The sequence below is a fragment of the Anopheles cruzii genome, chromosome X (genome assembly GCF_943734635.1).
Source record: "Anopheles cruzii chromosome X, idAnoCruzAS_RS32_06, whole genome shotgun sequence".
Classification (NCBI taxonomy): Eukaryota; Metazoa; Arthropoda; class Insecta; order Diptera; family Culicidae; genus Anopheles; species Anopheles cruzii.
The window spans coordinates 7,856,823-7,873,288 of record NC_069143.1 but is presented as its reverse complement, the minus strand read 5'-3'; the positions used below and the strand labels follow the sequence as shown (position 1 = coordinate 7,873,288).

At 53.4% G+C, this 16,466-nt stretch overlaps 2 protein-coding genes across 2 annotated transcripts; both read left to right on the top strand.

The window, feature by feature from the left end:
• Positions 1-2,343: 2,343 nt before the first annotated feature.
• On the top strand, positions 2,344-6,156 carry LOC128272657 (glutamate receptor ionotropic, kainate 2-like). The gene is made up of 7 exons (XM_053010517.1): positions 2,344-2,475; positions 2,975-3,951; positions 4,043-4,287; positions 4,362-4,551; positions 4,622-4,706; positions 4,862-5,569; positions 5,654-6,156. The coding sequence occupies exons 1-7, from the start codon at positions 2,418-2,420 to the stop codon at positions 6,154-6,156; spliced, it is 2,766 nt and encodes a 921-aa protein (XP_052866477.1). The 5' UTR covers positions 2,344-2,417.
• Positions 6,157-10,347: 4,191 nt separating this feature from the next.
• Positions 10,348-11,100, top strand: LOC128272697 (BTB/POZ domain-containing protein KCTD8). The gene has a single exon (XM_053010564.1). The coding sequence runs from the start codon at positions 10,402-10,404 to the stop codon at positions 11,098-11,100; it is 699 nt and encodes a 232-aa protein (XP_052866524.1). The 5' UTR covers positions 10,348-10,401.
• The last annotated feature ends 5,366 nt before the right edge of the window (positions 11,101-16,466 follow it).

Genomic DNA, 16,466 nt, shown 5'->3' with positions numbered 1-16,466 from the left:
CGCTCGGCTCGTTCTCTGGAGGTACCGCAGGAGCTTTCGTCGGGTGTCGGCACTCGCGGCCCACGGCAGTGAGTGGTACCTCCCCCCCCCCCAAAACTGAGCGAAAGCTATCGCAAGCGCGAATTGGGCGAACCAAACTTTCCAAGCCAGAGCAGAGTTTCCGCAGCGAGTGTTCGTACGCAGGCGGACGCATAACACACGGAAGCGACTTCCAGCGCACAGCATCCAGTAGCGGGAGAGCATCCTGCTGCGTGCCCGGCCGGAGTTACTGAAAAACCCGTGAGTGTATCCCTGGACGGATAGCAGAGCGCGATAGGGCGATAGCGGCAAAAGAAAAGCGGCAAATTTTCAAGAGAGAGAAAAGCTCTCCCTCTTTCGCTATTTTTCGAGATTTTTTAAACGGAGAGAGAGAGAGAGAGAGAGACGGCACAAAGGCAGTCGCTTCATTCTACCGGCTACGGACCTGAGGCCGAACGCTGTGAAACATCGAACAACACACGCACGCATCATCTCACGAACCATCCACCGTGTTGATGCATTTCTGGCGCTTAACACATGGGCTGAAAAGTCCCGAGTACTAACCTTCAAAAGAAAACGGTTCAAATTGCACGATATTCTACGCACAAGTTTGCGAGTTATTGTGCTACGAGTGAGACTACTTAGTTACGTTAGAAAACAATGGATCAAACACAATTTCGTGTTTTAATGTAACGCTACTTCTTGGTGGCGACAAAATACCGCTCAAGCGAAGCGAATGGTTACCAAGGTATTATAAGGACTCCATTTCAACTCAGAAACAACAACTAGACGTTGGTTTGCTGATTGCCAACGTCGTCGTAGAGACTTGAAAAAAATGACGCCTTCGCCCAAATGAAATGGTTATCGCTGACCCCCTGAGGCCTATTTGTGAAAGAGAAAGTCGTACTATTGCCAGGCAGGCTCGGGACTTTTCAGCCCATGTGTTAACTTCGTCAGCTCGTCGCTGCCGCAGCGACTGATGATGTTTATGCGCCCCCTCTGTTTATATGCTTGCCACACTTGGTTCTTTGTTTAATTTCGCATGGATTATGACGCAATAAACCGCATTCATAACGCGGTAAGCCTGGGGGGGGGTTACTGGCACCGAAAGTACGACACTGCCGTCGGCAACCCCCTGACTGATCCGTGTTGGTACTTCTAACCAACACTGCTTCCGGTCTGTGTTGAACGGGCTGGGCGCAATCCTAGCCCCGATCCTGCTGACTGTGGAACTATTAGGACGGGCGAAGAAGTGCGGTCCTGTGGTGCTGTTTTTCGGCTGCTGAAACGGAAAGTCGCTCACATTATTGGCTGGTGTGCCATGAGAATGAGTTACTGTTCCATTCGTGTGGAGAAGCACACCGGATGCTTTCCCGCAAAGCACCGCCGGACCTGGACCGAAAGCTTGCAAAAAGTTGCGGAAAAGCGACCTCTCGCGTCGAAAGGTGTGTCGAACTGAAAGCTAGGCAAGGATAACGTCGCGGTCACGATCGGATCGGATCGGCCGGCTGGCCGGTGGTGTCCTAATTACATCGGCCTACGTACGCCGTCAAATTGACAATTAACGAGCGAAACCGACCAGACGCTACTCTGGCCAGATGTCACTCTGGTCACGGAAGTCCGGAAATTGCACCACAGATGACGAAGAGATGCGGTGCGAGAATTTGTTTCAAATGTGAACGTCCTCTTGTAGAGGGACCGTTGGCGAAGCGGCGAACCGAGCGAGTGACAAGAGTGACGACGACGGTTGAGGGTAAAGCCGCCACCCGGCGGTCTAAATATAGCCGAATATGGCGAGCGCCGACCTTCGGAACCTTTACCGGTGTAGCGTGGCAACGTGGACAGCAGCAGTCTACGCGCTGCCGTCGTTACGAGCAGGCACGCACGCACGCACGCACGTCTAGCCGTCCCCGATTGCGCAACGGCACGTGGTGTCCGTGAACACAATAGTGTAGTGACCACCAGTTGTGGTTGTGGACCCCGGTGCGGTGACGTACTATTTTTGGCATGGTATGCGCGCATCCCTCGAGCATCCATAGGCGCCCCAATTTCGGACCACACTTCAAGAAGAACGAAGAACGCAGAACATTTACCGGTACGCTCACCGGTATGTGTGTGAAGATCGTGCAACCTTTCCCGACACCCGAGTAGTGTTGGTGACACGCACCGCATTTCGGTGGTTTATTCCGTGCGCGCAGTGACATCAACAGTTTACCTCTCCCTTGGGAAAGACTGTGGACGTGGACGAAAGATTCCAGGCGTTCTAGAACACACGTCAGAGAGGTAGCGCTCGCACCAGCAATCAATTCCAGCCCTGCATGCGGCCCTGGAGCCACGGATCTCGAGGCTGTTCGCCGGGAGCGAGATGTATCGACTGGGGCGCAGTCCTGCTGCTGCAGATGCTGGCAGTGCTGCTGACCGTAGACCTGGTGCGGGCGAAGCGTGAGATTCCCGTTGGTAAGTCAGGCAGCTATCTACCAGCTCTGTAGCATGATGACAGTTTCAAACCGGAAGAAGAACCGGCAACCGGTTTATCGAAGACTACAATCAAACAAATCCACAGCAACCTGCATAGAGTTGGAGCAGCGCAATCAAAACAAAGCCTTCAACCAACTGCGAGGCGTACAGAGACGTTCGAGACTCAACCAGTTTCGTAGATCGCAGTTTCCTCGACTGTGTGCAGAACTCTCTCTCTCTCTCTCTCTCGCTCTCTCTCTCTCTCTGTCTGTGTATCCATCAGCTCAACCTCAATAGTCTTTGGAGTGGTCCATCTAGTGACTGTCGGCTACGAATGGCTGGTGAAATCAAATGTCGTCCCAGTTTTCTGCTTCAGTGTCCCAAATGTCAAACTTTTTTAACTAAATGTTTCCAAAACGAACGTTTGACGTTTTAGAAGTCACCGGTAATCGGTAATTGAAGCTCGTGGTTCTAAACGTATTCGCCCGCGTGTTCGCAGGTGCCATCTTCCACGGGGACAACTATGAGGCGGAGATAGCGTTCCGGTACGCGGTGGAGCGCGTCAACATGCACGAGAAGCATTTCGAGCTGGTGCCGCTGGTGAAGTACGTATCGCCGGAGGACAGCTTCAAGACGGAGCGCAAGGTTTGCGAGCTGGCGTCCGAGGGTGTGACGGCCATCTTCGGGCCCAGCTCGATCCTAACGTCCGGTATTGTCGGCTCGGTGTGCAAAACACTCGAGATACCGCACATCGTGACGCACTGGGACCCGGAACCGCTCGGGGGCCTCGATCCGGCCCTGCAGGCGATGACGATCAACCTGTACCCGGACGCGGACGTATTCTCCCGTGCGCTCGCCGATCTAATCGTCGACTACAGCTGGAAGAGCTTCACCATCATCTACGACACGGACGAGGGCCTGATGCGGCTGAAGGACATCCTGCAGATACACGGACCCGGCGATACGCCGATCACGGTGCGCCAGATCGACGACGACCCGGACTACCGGCCGCTGCTGAAGGACATCCAGTCGTCGGGCGAATCACACATCATCCTGGAGATTCGCCCGGATCGGATCGTCGAGTTGCTGCGGCAGGCGAAGGAAGTGAAGATGCTGGAAGAGTACCAGAGCTACATCATCACGTCGCTCGACGCGCACACGATGGACTTTGAGGAGCTGCGCTACTCGCGCTCCAACATCACCGCGCTACGTCTGATGGACACCAAGAGCTTCGACATCAAGAACGCGGTGCACGACTGGGAGCAGGGTGAGGCGCGCATGAAACGGTTGTTCCGGGTGTCGCCCGAGCACGTCCAGACGGAGTCGGCACTGTACAACGACGCGGTCAAGATCTACGCCACCGCCATCCGGGAGCTGGACGCGACGGAGGAGATCACGCCGTCGCGGCTGTCCTGCGGCAACAAGAACCTGCGTCAGTGGCCGTTCGGACTGCGCATTGTCAACTACATGAAGGTGGTGAGTGCTCTATCTCTCTCTCTCTCTCTGACTGCTATCGGTGCCTCCGTCCTCAGTAGCGATCGTTGTCTAACGCGTGTCTATGTTTCAGAAAACGGAGCACGGCATCACCGGGCCGATCATTTTCGACGACTTCGGACGGCGCACCCACTTTCACCTCGAAATCATTGAGCTGAGCAAGGACGAGACGTTCAAAAAGATTGCCACCTGGGACCCGACGCACGGCGTCAACTATACGCGCAGCCAGGGCGAGGTGTACTCGCAGATTGTCGAGTCGCTGCAGAACAAAACGTTCGTCGTCGCGTCCCGGATCGGCGCACCGTTCCTGATGATGAAGTACCCGATGGGGCCGGCGAGCTCTCTGTCTTTTTCTTTATCTCTCTACAACTGGCCTGTTGTTTTGCTTGTAGGGAAAAGAAGGATGGCGAGTTCCTGGAGGGCAACAACCGGTTCGAGGGCTACTCGCTGGAGCTGATCGATGGAATCTCCAAGATCCTGGGCTTCCAGTACCGGATGGAGCTGGTCCCGGACGGCAAGTACGGTTCGTACAACAAGCTGACGAAGAAGTGGGACGGACTTGTGAAGCACTTGCTGGATCGGGTAGGTGATGGCGCAACCACCAATCCATATGTGGTTAATCCATGGGTACCTCATTTGTCTTCCTCGGCAGAAAGCGGACCTGGCGGTGTGCGATCTGACGATTACATACGAGCGCCGGACGGCGGTTGACTTCACGATGCCCTTCATGACGCTGGGTAGGTGCTCATATGTCACTCCTTTCCGCCTCCTCCTCCTCCTCCTCCTCCTCCTCCTCCTCCTCCTTACATTACCTCCTAGCTTGTCTATACTAGTAGTCTAGATCTAATCCAATCTGATCAACGTCCAATCTGATGAACAAACAATCTCGCAGGCATCAGCATTCTGTTCGCCCAGCCCATCCAGCAACCGAAGGACCTGTTTTCCTTCCTCTCGCCACTGTCGCTTGACGTGTGGATCTATATGGCGACCGCGTATCTGGGCGTCTCGGTGCTACTGTTCGTACTGTCCCGGATGGCGCCGGCCGACTGGGAGAACCCGCACCCGTGCAAACAGGACAACGACGAGGTGGAGAACATCTGGGACATGCTGAACGCGCTCTGGTTGACGATGGGCTCGATCATGGGCCAGGGCTGCGACATCCTGCCGAAGGCCGTCTCGACCCGGCTCGTCGCCGGCATGTGGTGGTTCTTCGCGCTCATCATGCTGTCGTCCTACACGGCCAACCTGGCGGCGTTTCTGACGATGGAGCGGATGGACGCGACGATCGAGTCGGCCGAGGATCTGGCCAAGCAGAGCAAGATCAAGTACGGAGCCGTGGTCGGCGGCAGCACCATGTCCTTCTTCCAGATGTCCAACTTCTCCACCTACCAGCGCATGTGGGCCGCCATGGAGTCGGCCCGGCCGTCCGTGTTCACCAAGAGCAACGACGAGGGCCGAGACCGCGTCATCAAGGGCAAGCGGCTGTACGCGTTCCTGATGGAGTCCACGTCGCTCGAGTACATGACCGAGCGGTACTGCGAGCTGACACAGATCGGTGGCCTGCTCGACTCGAAGGGTTACGGCATCGCGATGCCTGTCAGTAAGTATGCCTGGGGCGAAACCACTCGCGGAACTACCAGCAAGAACATCTCACCCCTACAAACCCTACCTCGACGCTCGACAGATTCTCCGTACCGGACGGCGATCAGTGGCGCGGTGTTGAAGATGCAAGAGGAAGGCAAGCTGTACCAGCTGAAGACGCGCTGGTGGAAGGAGATGCACGGTGGCGGCCGGTGCGACGGCAAAGCATCGAGCGCCGGGTCGGACAGCGCGGCCGAGCTCGGCATCGACAACGTGGGCGGCGTGTTTGTGGTGCTGGCGTTCGGGTGCGCCTGTGCCTTCATCATCGGCTTCCTCGAGTTCCTCTGGAACGTGCGGAAGGTGGCGGTCGAGGAGAAGATCACGCCGTGGGATGCGCTAAAGGCGGAGCTTAAGTTTGCGCTCAACATCTCCGTCACCTCCAAGCCGGTCCACAATACGCTCAGCGAGTCCACGGCGAGCGGCAAGAGCTCGCTCGGCTCCAAGTCCGAGTCGCGGCGCGAATCGGTGGGACGCATCGGTAAAGTGCGCACCGGTGCCAGCCTGATGGCCCTCGACAAGCTGGGCATCGGATTTGGCAAAAATTGAGTGCCCCAGTCCAACGCACGCCGCCCTCTGGTCCAGTGTTGTAGGCCCCACTGTCCCACCGCAACCGCAACATGTTTTATTTGTTTTCTCACATGATTTGGTCCAGCACACACAATAAACACACTCAAGAGATAGCACTCTATCGGCACTAAATTGAAGTTGACGAGCGAGCGACTTTCTTTCCATTCTGAGTGGACCGAGTTGCTTCAGGGTTTACGATGCGATGACCATCCAAAAACCCTCAGACTCAGAGCTGATACCTCCCGGAACTCCCGGCAATTATTCATGACATTTTCCGCTGCAACTTCTACTATGATCTAAACAGATAGCGAAAGTTGTTATAGGAGGTAGGTAGTGGCTTTTCGGCAGGGATTGCCATTCTTGTGACATCTGTATCGAATTCCAACGATTTATGGGATTGCTCAATTTGACGACCATCGTGATTATGTAGAACCAATTAAAAGCAAAACTTTTGAAGTTACAACGATCGAGCCTAGGTCTCCGGAGTCGTGAAGACGTAAGACGATACACGTACCAGTCTGGGGGTATCGATTTGGTTTGCGTTTACTCCAAATCTGACGGCGTGTTACGGCGTATGGTGCGCCGCAAAATCGGTCACTCTATCTGTCAGAGGAGCAACCAGAAAGCAACAAGTATATAAGGTCCGGTTTGTTCCATCCCATCGCACTCGGAGCGGAGAATGATGCGGCAGATAGTTGGCAAAGGCTGTTCGACCAAATGAAAGTGGTCGTCGCTCTTCGTCGCCCGCCCGCAGCCGGCCTTTGGACTTTCATTGGAGTCAGTTGACACACATTCAATGACCCGGTCTGCGGCGACAGCAGATTGATGGCCACCATTTCGGAGCCGATCAGCCCCAGCCAACGAGGTCCAACCAGTGACACCAACTTGCTTCACACCTACACCTGTCGCAAAAAAAGAGAGAGCAGATAGCGAGCGGGAAAGAGAGAAGTGAAGGATGTTGCGCATTACCAACGTTTCCCTTGCGAGATGAAACCATAATTAGTCAGGTAATGAAGCGTCTTTGGAGCTTTGCAAAAACTGGGGATCCATCCGTGTATCCACTGAAACTCACACACACACACACACATTAGAAGACGGTTCCGGAGGCAAGCAATCAAATTAAAGTCTCCACATACCGCACTCACGTACTCCATGGCGTAATTTAGACATCACTTCATTGAAGAGGACCTCAGGTCTCGAAGTGACGATGATTTTAAAGGCACCTTTATCAATTACAGTGGGTATAATTTTAGCTTGGCATTCTGTATGTACACGAACATACTGATGCAGAGGCAGAAATTACCCATCGTGGATTCGTGATATATGGTCTAATACTTGTCCATTAAGCGGTTTTTGTCCTAATACGTTCCAGATTCTACAATCTGTGTAATTGGAGCTGGAGATACAACAGCCCCACGCATCGAGCTTGGACGGCCTCGGAACGCGTGGTGCTCTTCTTTACAGCGCTTTATTACCAAATTTGCATTTACTGTTGGGGAATTGTAAACCTCTCCCAAAAAGTTTCCACATTACGGCCGGGAGCAAGGTCACTTGAAGCATCAGCGTAGTGAACTTTCTCCCACAGTTCGCTAAGGGTAAATACGTCAGATATGGAGCTTGGTTGATACATTTCTCGTCTATTTTGACTTCAGACGCGGACCATCACTAAATGCTTATTCGGTTGTGCTGTTGGGACCGCGTTGGAGTCGCGCCGAGACTTGCCCGTTCGATTGTGGAACATATCCGACAGATCCACTCGCACGCACACACTATAGGACGCTCATTCGCTCTCCTTCTTTCAATCTCTGCCGCTCTATCATACACACACACTAGATTAACTTCGTATTTCGTCCTCGAGTTAGCAGCGTATCTTCCGTGCGTCTCTCTGGGATGTAAAACCAGCGAGAGTAACGTGCAGAAACGTGGAGAAGCGTAGAAAAGACGACCGACTCCGACGCCGACGCTGACTGCTGGTGCCTGCAGCGGTCGCGTCCAGCATCCGGGAAACTGGAAATATCTTCCGGCTCTCGACTGCGCTCTCTGGCGTTGGCGACACGGTGGGAAAAATCTCCACGCTCTCTCACTCTCCCACTCTCCGTCTCTCGGTTGCCATTATTTTTGGCCCAACTTGGACAAATCCGCAGCTTCCTGGATGCCTGGATTGGATGCCCGTTTCTCTCGCTAAGGTAGTACTTAGCTTCCAGCCCTTAGTAATGACTGGCCTCCAAAGATAGAGTTCCCACCGGACCCAGTGATAATGATAGGCGGGTGAGGCAACACACTTGGTCGAAGCTTGCATGCCTACAGACAATTCTGAAACACCAAATTTGATCCTAACTGTAAGCCGTAATGGGGGGGGCCAACTGTTAACGCTCAATCGGTTACTCTTTACCAAGTCAACTCCCTTTTACCTGTCGTCGCATGCAATGTCTCGAATTTGTTTCCCGCTTCAGGCGCATTCCCGTCGAAGGCGAAAGGCTCAGGCCTGATACTATAGAAAACAATTGTTGATTACTTTATCTTTTTTTTTCTACCGACGTCTCTTGATCGATTCAGGCCCCTAGATTCAGGACACTGCCGGCCTTTTTTGTCTCGTTACCGAGGCTGGAAAAGTTCTTCACACGTACCCAGCGAACCCAACGAGAGCACCTTACCAGAGCTTACCTCAAAATACCTCGGATATTGCAGCGGTCACGCTGAAAGAAAGGAATGAAGAAAATTTTCGCAATGTGTGGGAAAATTCACACCCCACACCTACCTAGACCCCCCCCCCGCGCTACTTCTCGGAAAATTCTCGAGTTTGCCGTGACAAGAATAAAAGAAGGGTGGTATGAGAAAGAGTGAGTGAGCGAAACCCAGATCGAAGTCAACTTCTCCGTTGTGGTGAAGTCGGGGGCAACTGGGCACGGGCTGATGGTTTGGGAAGGGATTGTGGGAGCAGGCGGGAGGGGGGGTGTCAGGCATGGAGGGAGGCAGGACGATCGAAACACAGACGAAAATCAAAACGAATTAAAAATTCAAAATAAAAGTGTTCAACAAATTGCATACCATCCAGGGGGGTGTCATCCGGAAACTGCCAGTGACACGAAGAGAAAGAGAGAGAGAGCGCGAAAGGGTGCGAAAAAGAAGGAGGAAGTGAGAGAGGGAAAGAAAGAGTGAGAGAGCCCAGGTCTGTCTCAGGCGAGCAAGAATCCGGCCGATCTCGGGATTTCGGGTCGATTCTCCCGGAGAGCGTTTCATGTTCGCGTTTCGCGTTCGCTGCTGCTGCCGCTACTGGAGCTGTTGCTCCGACTTTGCACACCACGCAGCTCGGCAGCTCTGAAGCAGCAGCTTCAGCATTTGACAACCTCCCTTATTAGCGGGAAAACTAGGTAACGCACTGTGGAACCGCGGTAGCTGCCGAAGGTAACAGGTAACCCAGCAGCAGCAGCAGCAGCAGCACCGCTGCTCGCCGCTCGCAGCTTGCACGTCCGAGTGCGCGCTCATGACAACGACCACCACCACCGGGCTCGACGCTCGCACTCATGCACTTCCCGAACTCATTTCAGTCGCGCACGGGTACGAGTCTGGACGTGTCACGGCGCGTGCCTGGACGTGCCAATGCTAGGCTTCAGCAGCAGCTGCTAGGTAGGCGCACAGAGGGCCAGCACAGGTCTGCAGCCTGAAACGCAGCTGAAGCTCCGGGCCGCAGTCCCAGTCGGGTCTACCGGAACTAACTACCGGAAGCAATCGCAGCCTCAGATCTGCAACCTGCAGGGGAGTATGGAGTAACGCTCAAGTAATCCTTTCCACGCGCGATTGCTGGTGGGGTAGCAGCTTGCAGCTTGTTGAGCAGGGTGTTGGTGCCTGCGCGTGCGTGCGTGCGTGTGGGTGTGTGTGCTGCTACTATTTCTGTGTTACTAGTGCAGTGTTGAGAGCGTCACGGCAAGAAAACGCACGTTAGTGCTACCTCCTCCAGCCAGCCAGCCAGCCAGCCAGCCAGCCAGCCAGGTTATGGAGTATCAGTGTGTTGTGTGCGCTGTCGGTGGGCTGTAAGCTGTTGTGCTCGGCAGGAACCGCGCCAAACGGGTTCCCAATCAATCAACTAAACCAACGTCCGGGCACGTCCCAACTCCAACAGCTCCAACCAGCGGGCGTCAGGCGACGCCAAGCGATCAGAGGTCCGCTCTAACTAGTCTCAGGAAGCCAGCCAGCCAGCCTACTATCAACACCGTTGGACGGGCGATGGCGATGCCGGAGGTGGTTGAGCTGAACGTCGGCGGCACCGGGTACGTGGTGAGCCTGAAGACGCTGCTGGCCGAGGACGGGTCCTGGTTCCAGGAAGCGTTCGGTGCCGGACCGGACACGGCAGCCCTGCTGCCCCACGACAGCCAGGGCCGCTACTTCATCGACCGCGACGGTACCCTCTTTCGGCACGTGCTGGAGTACCTGCGGGGTCCGGCCGCCTATGCGCTCCCGACCGGTGGTGTCCTGGAGCGCGAGCAGCTACGCCGGGAGGCCGAGCACTTCCGGCTGGCCGGGCTGCTCGAGCTGCTGACCAAGTCCGGGCCGGGCTGCATCACCGTCGGGTACCGGGGCAGCTTCCAGTTTGGCCGGGACGGGCTGGCCGACGTGAAGTTCCGCAAGATCACGCGCCTCCTGGTGCACGGCCGGGTCGCGCTCTGCCGGGAGGTGTTCGGGGACACGCTGAACGAGTCGCGCGACCCGGACCACGGTGCGCCCGACCGCTACACGGCCCGCTTCTTCCTCAAGCACGTGTTCATCGAGCAAGCGTTCGACATGCTGCAGGAGCAGGGCTTCCGGATGGTCGGCAGCTGCGGCTCCGGGACGGCCGGCTCGGTGAGCGAAAACCTGAAACCAGGCGTCGACACGGAGGAGAACCGTTGGAATCACTACAACGAGTTCGTGTTCATGCGCGACTAAGCGGACCAAGCGGATACCGACGGACCGACGGACGGGGCCCAACTACCCACCACCACCCGCGCGCTACCGCCGCTACCATATCTTCCAACCTATCTTCCTCGCCACGGCCAGTCCACCACCACACACACACACACACGGCACGGCTGCCATGCGAAGAAGCCCGGACACCAGATCGATCGTCAAGGGCGTTCAGGTAAGCGAAACGGACAGGAAGCCGGGCGTGAAGTCTTTAGTACGAGAGTTGGGTTGGGAGGGACTACTCGAAGAACGCGAGAGCCGAGACCCTTATTCAGGCATCCGCCCAGCCCAGCCCAGCCCAGCCCAGCCCAGCAATCTCAGTATTCCCTGGATTCCATGGACACGATTCCCTCGCCTCCTTCGCCGAAATCGCGTCCGACTTGTCACATTAGCTGGGTACCTTTGCCATGCCCAACGCTGCTAGTCTTAAGAACCCTGCAGAAAGAATCGACTTGTGAGCCCATTTTTGCAACTATCCAGTTTTAAAAACTCATTGGGACGCGCTCCAATGAGTTCCTGGAAGACCTACAGTACAGAACTCCCAAATGTTGCTACAGGAGATTCCATCTAGGCCTTCCCGGAGATTGATAGAGATTTCTTACAGAGAGTGTTTGGACACATCTCGGCGCATTTCATGCTAAAATAAGTCGAACCCTAGCTGACTGACAGCCATAACTTTGCACTGCCACCAAACTCCTAGTACTAGAGGCCTTCGCAGGCCATGTTTTATTTACCTTCATCCCTGACATGCCAACAGACATCAGGTCCGCCATTGGCAAACGTATCCTCCGATCCAGGGAGATGCGAGAAGCGAGAATCGATAATCCGTCAAGTTCACCTTCATTAAACACATCCCCTTAGTAACTTCGCCTCGCTCGGCCACTTCCTCGGGTGGCCTCCCCCAATGTCCTATTGTACGTTCTTCCTTTCTTCATTTCTTCTTTCTCTGCTTCGGCTTTCTTCGCCCTGGCAGAATACACCACCCTCGGCTCGACCAAACAGGGGTGGGGCGACACCGAGGACACCCGGAGCCGACTGCCGACGTCGAACCATCTGTCGCGGAACACCGCTCCACAAAATCGGGTCCATCCTGGGCTAGGTGGTTGCACTAAGAAGCAGCAAACAACGGGCGTGTAACGGGCCAAACTAAAATAGAACAAAATAGGCAACCGAAAAAAAGAAACGGGCCGAACGGGGTGCCAAAAACAAAAAGGGAAACCCGAACCAGCGGGGCAGAGGGGCAGAGGTTCCAAACGAGGTCGATCGAGTTGAATTTGAAAGGTCGAACTTTTGCAGCCCCTTAAAGTTCGCCATCCCTTGAATTGATCTCGATCGGCACTGGCTTCCTCTGTCTCTCGCTCTCTCTTGACGGTGCTGCCGCACATGGAGCTCAAGTAAGCGACACACACTCTCTCACTGAACGTGGCGATTCTATCCAGGGTACTAGCATTATTAGATGTCTTAGATAAGGATGCACCGAGACGCCGCAAATTAGTACTTCGTAGAACGCCCTTCTCGTCATAGCGAACGAGACCTTCCTAGGTAGCTAGCGTGCGTGCAGTGCAGTGCCTACTTCTGCCACCTTCTGACCTTCCTGTAAACAAACAATAAACGTAGGCAAGCCCACCGACTCGAACTCCTTCACACTCCGGTCTCCGGTTCTGTATACCTCTGTTTACTTGCCTTCCCTTGGCTCAATTTTGGCAGACTCTTCTCCCTTACTTAGATCCTCACATCGGTCTGGACCTTGGCCGGGGTTTTTTTTTTTTTTTTTTTTGAGGATACCTATTTAGAACCTTTGGCGGTGGTGTGGTGGTGGTGGTGGGCTACGCATGGGTGCTAGGTAGGTCGGACGGCAGGGACCGGGTCGGACGCGCGGTCATCTTTGAACAAACTTTTATCAAAACCACCTCCGACAGTGGACGACGGACGAATCAGAAAACCTTCGTGACATCCAGTAAATTTACATTTAGGCATACAACACAACGCACACAGCCCACACCATCAATACTTTACCGATTAGTGAGATTAATGTACGCAACCGTTGTAGGAGATGAACTTAAAAAGCACACACACACACACACACAAACACACACATACACAATGTTCAACAAAACACGAACAACCGGTGAGGAAACGAGCTAGACAAAGGAAGAAAAAAAAACAACTACTATAGTGTAAGTAATGGCCGGCGAACCTGGGGAGCCGTTAGTTGTAGGAAGCATACTACCAACCACTGTACTCTACACAGTGTGTCTCGTGGAACTTGTCGAGATATACATACAGATATAATATATGTCAAAACATATACAGCCAATCCACGGCGAGAGCATACATATAGCGTAATGGAACGATTAGCGAGAGGACACCTCAAGAGTAAAACACCGGCACACACTCAAATATATACACGAACCATGCGTGTGCAACACGAATATTAAACGAGATGATTAAATACTTGTAGCGGGTACAGGGAGCAGGGATGAGATCTTGGGTCGAAACGAGATTTGGGAATTCAAGAACAAGAAATGGTAGAAGGCAGAAGCAAAAAACACAAAACAACCAAAAAAAAAACAAGTAACAAGTAAGAAATGGTGGACAGGAAATAAAAAGCTTACTGCAACAACCAGAGCAACACAAACGAATAACGAGAGAAGCACCGCGAGAGCACAAGAAATAAACTTAAAATAAAGTCAAAAAGATGGGAAGACTGGGAGATAAACGAAAATGGGAACCGTAGCCGTAGCGCAAAACCAGAAAGATATAACAATCCCTAAAACCAGTATATTTGAATGTCTGAATATTGTTAAGCTCCCGCAAGTATCTTCCCGAATCCTGTCTCTCTCTCTCACGAAGTTTTCCTCACGAATCAGGTGGCTATAGTATTTCGAGTGGTCGAGTTCACCGCGCTCTCTCTGATCGCAGGCGTAGGCAAGATCGTGGACCCGGATGCTAATCTTGGAGATCCGAAGGCAGCACGTCCCCCCAACTACGGTACGTCCCCAGTCCGCACCAGCTCTAGAAATAACAAACCAGCAATGTTATGAAATAGAACCAGCCGGTACCAAGGTGCAGACCCGAACCGTGGCCGTTTATAGTTTATCTTTGGTGTCGGTCCGTATGGATGTTGATACAAAAACGGTAGTCAGGCCCTGTTCCGGCCGGCGGTACTGTAGAATGTTCGCACGCACCCCCCCAGATGCTTCTTTCGGATCGACCAGACGACGGTTGGCCTCGGGATCTCGTAGTCTGTGGGGTAAGCCCCGGATGACGGCGAATTCATTCTCTGGACCCGTGGTAGAAACCCTTAGTCGACTTTCGTTGAGTGTACTAGTACCTATCGCGGTTTGCACTGGGACGTGTAATTAACGAACTCCACACCCGAAGTTGGTCAAAGCGAGCTGCCACCGTGACGAGGCGACGAATCATAACGTCAGCGAGTACGCCGTACAGTACGCCAACCGTGTCCGAGAATGTTAGCCAAGAGAATGAAACGAATGAAACCTACTATTCACCCAATATTAAAATAAATAAGACGAAAACGCATACTTCTTATAATGTGGTACCTTCCCTCGAAGCGGTACATTTATTAGTCTCTTAGACCAATATGCTCAGAGAAATAGCAAGAAACAACAACATATAGCCAACAATCACACACCACCAAACTAACAAAACGGGAACGTTAAGGAACACGTGTGGACGAAGAATGACACAAAGGATAAGGAATCTAAACTCACAACACACAACACAAAGCAAAGAACAACAAACAGAACTTAGTAGTGAGAATCTGCAAGCAGCAACGTGAGAGCGAAAGAAGGTAAATGAATAAGTAATACCGATGCAACCCAGATAGTTCTACCAGTACAAGTACTTTCGGGTTCACACACATATAAAACCACGAAGCACGAAGCTACAAGCGAGCGTAGGGCGGGGCGAGCATTTATAAGGCAAGATTGCAAGGTCAGCAAACCTTGAAAGCGAAAGCACAGGACGCAAAAAGGAATGGTGCTCCGGTGCTCCGGGTTCTTGGGGCGGTTTGGGGCGTAGCGGTGCGTAGAGGTGATGATGAGCCAGATTGATGATTGTGGCCACTAGATGGCGCAATATAATAACGGGTGAATAGGTGGCGAGTGCGAAAGATTTATTCGGATCAGTATTCAGCTAATTGGGATCTTTACGGGCAGCCACAGCAGATGACGCATGGTGAGCATCGCACTGACCCAGACACCCAGATCGCTGAGCTGAGCGTAACTGCGGGTGACCGGAAAAGCAAGAAAGAGAGAGAGAGAGAGAAAGAGCAAGAGGCGAAAGGACACGATGATGGAGAGAGTGCGGAAAAATAAAATGATTGTCAAAGATGTAACATTAAGGAAACAATACTAATAATATTAATTAATATAATACCGATAATAATGATAATAATAATAAAAAACCATCTAAAAACTAACTCTAGCGTAGCCTCTATTCACTCTGCCTATGTTGCTGTGCTGGTCGTCTTCTAGACACACCTTCTGGAACAGAGCGCTGTGACGCTAGACTTATGGGCACACCACACACACGCACGTCCACCTAAACATCCGTCCACTAGAATTGTAGGCCGTCTACCCTTTCGAACCTGGCGTCGACAATGGTCGGCGGCAAGTCCTGAAGATGGAATCGAACGAACTCACGGCCGTACGGCTGTCAGGAGTACGGCATCGAGTACGCTTGATAAATGGCGTAACGGCGCTGCCAGAGAGCTTATCTACGTCGCGGCGCGCCTGGCCGCACCCCTATTTGCGCTCGTCTCCGAAATTCCGGAATGGACCGGAGTCCTCATCGATCACACCCGGCACCCGGCGAGCAACACTCGTTCGCGGCACCACCGGGCGATGGGGCTCTACTTCAATTTGCATGGAAATGAGCAAGCTGTCAGGAGAATTTAAATGCAGCCGCCATCCACGGATCCACTGGCGCGGCTGTCAACGCGGTAAACGGTAAACCTCATCAGTAGCTCATCTGAGGCAAAAAAGGCACCGCGCGGCGAGCGAGGGATGGAATCCGCGGCGAACAGTCCAATGCGCTATTGACCTGCTTCCCAACCAATCGATCATCGTATGCACGGTGCGAGACAGAAAAAGGATGCGATTGACGAAGTGCGCCCCCCTGTATAGTGTCCGGGGCCGTGTACTAAACGAAAACGAAACGCAAAAACAACCTAGTGGCGTGTGATTGCTCCGGCTCCGACGCTATGTGTGTGATGCTTTGCTAGAGCTATGGAAAGTCCTGGTGCCGCATGCCGGACCGACAGCCCTTTGGGCAGTTTGCATGGATGGGCTGGCTGCTTGGCTTGACGAGGCCCGGACGAGGCA

Excerpts from the sequence above, each read along its gene's own strand:
- LOC128272697 (XM_053010564.1), top strand. The coding sequence starts at position 10,402 with ATGGCGATGCCGGAGGTGGTTGAGCTGAACGTCGGCGGCACCGGGTAC.
- LOC128272657 (XM_053010517.1), top strand. The coding sequence starts at position 2,418 with ATGCTGGCAGTGCTGCTGACCGTAGACCTGGTGCGGGCGAAGCGTGAG. Across the intron at positions 4,288-4,361 it reads GCACCGTTCCTGATGATGAA|GGAAAAGAAGGATGGCGAGT; the intron begins GTACCCGATGGG and ends TTTTGCTTGTAG. Across the intron at positions 4,707-4,861 it reads GATGCCCTTCATGACGCTGG|GCATCAGCATTCTGTTCGCC; the intron begins GTAGGTGCTCAT and ends ACAATCTCGCAG.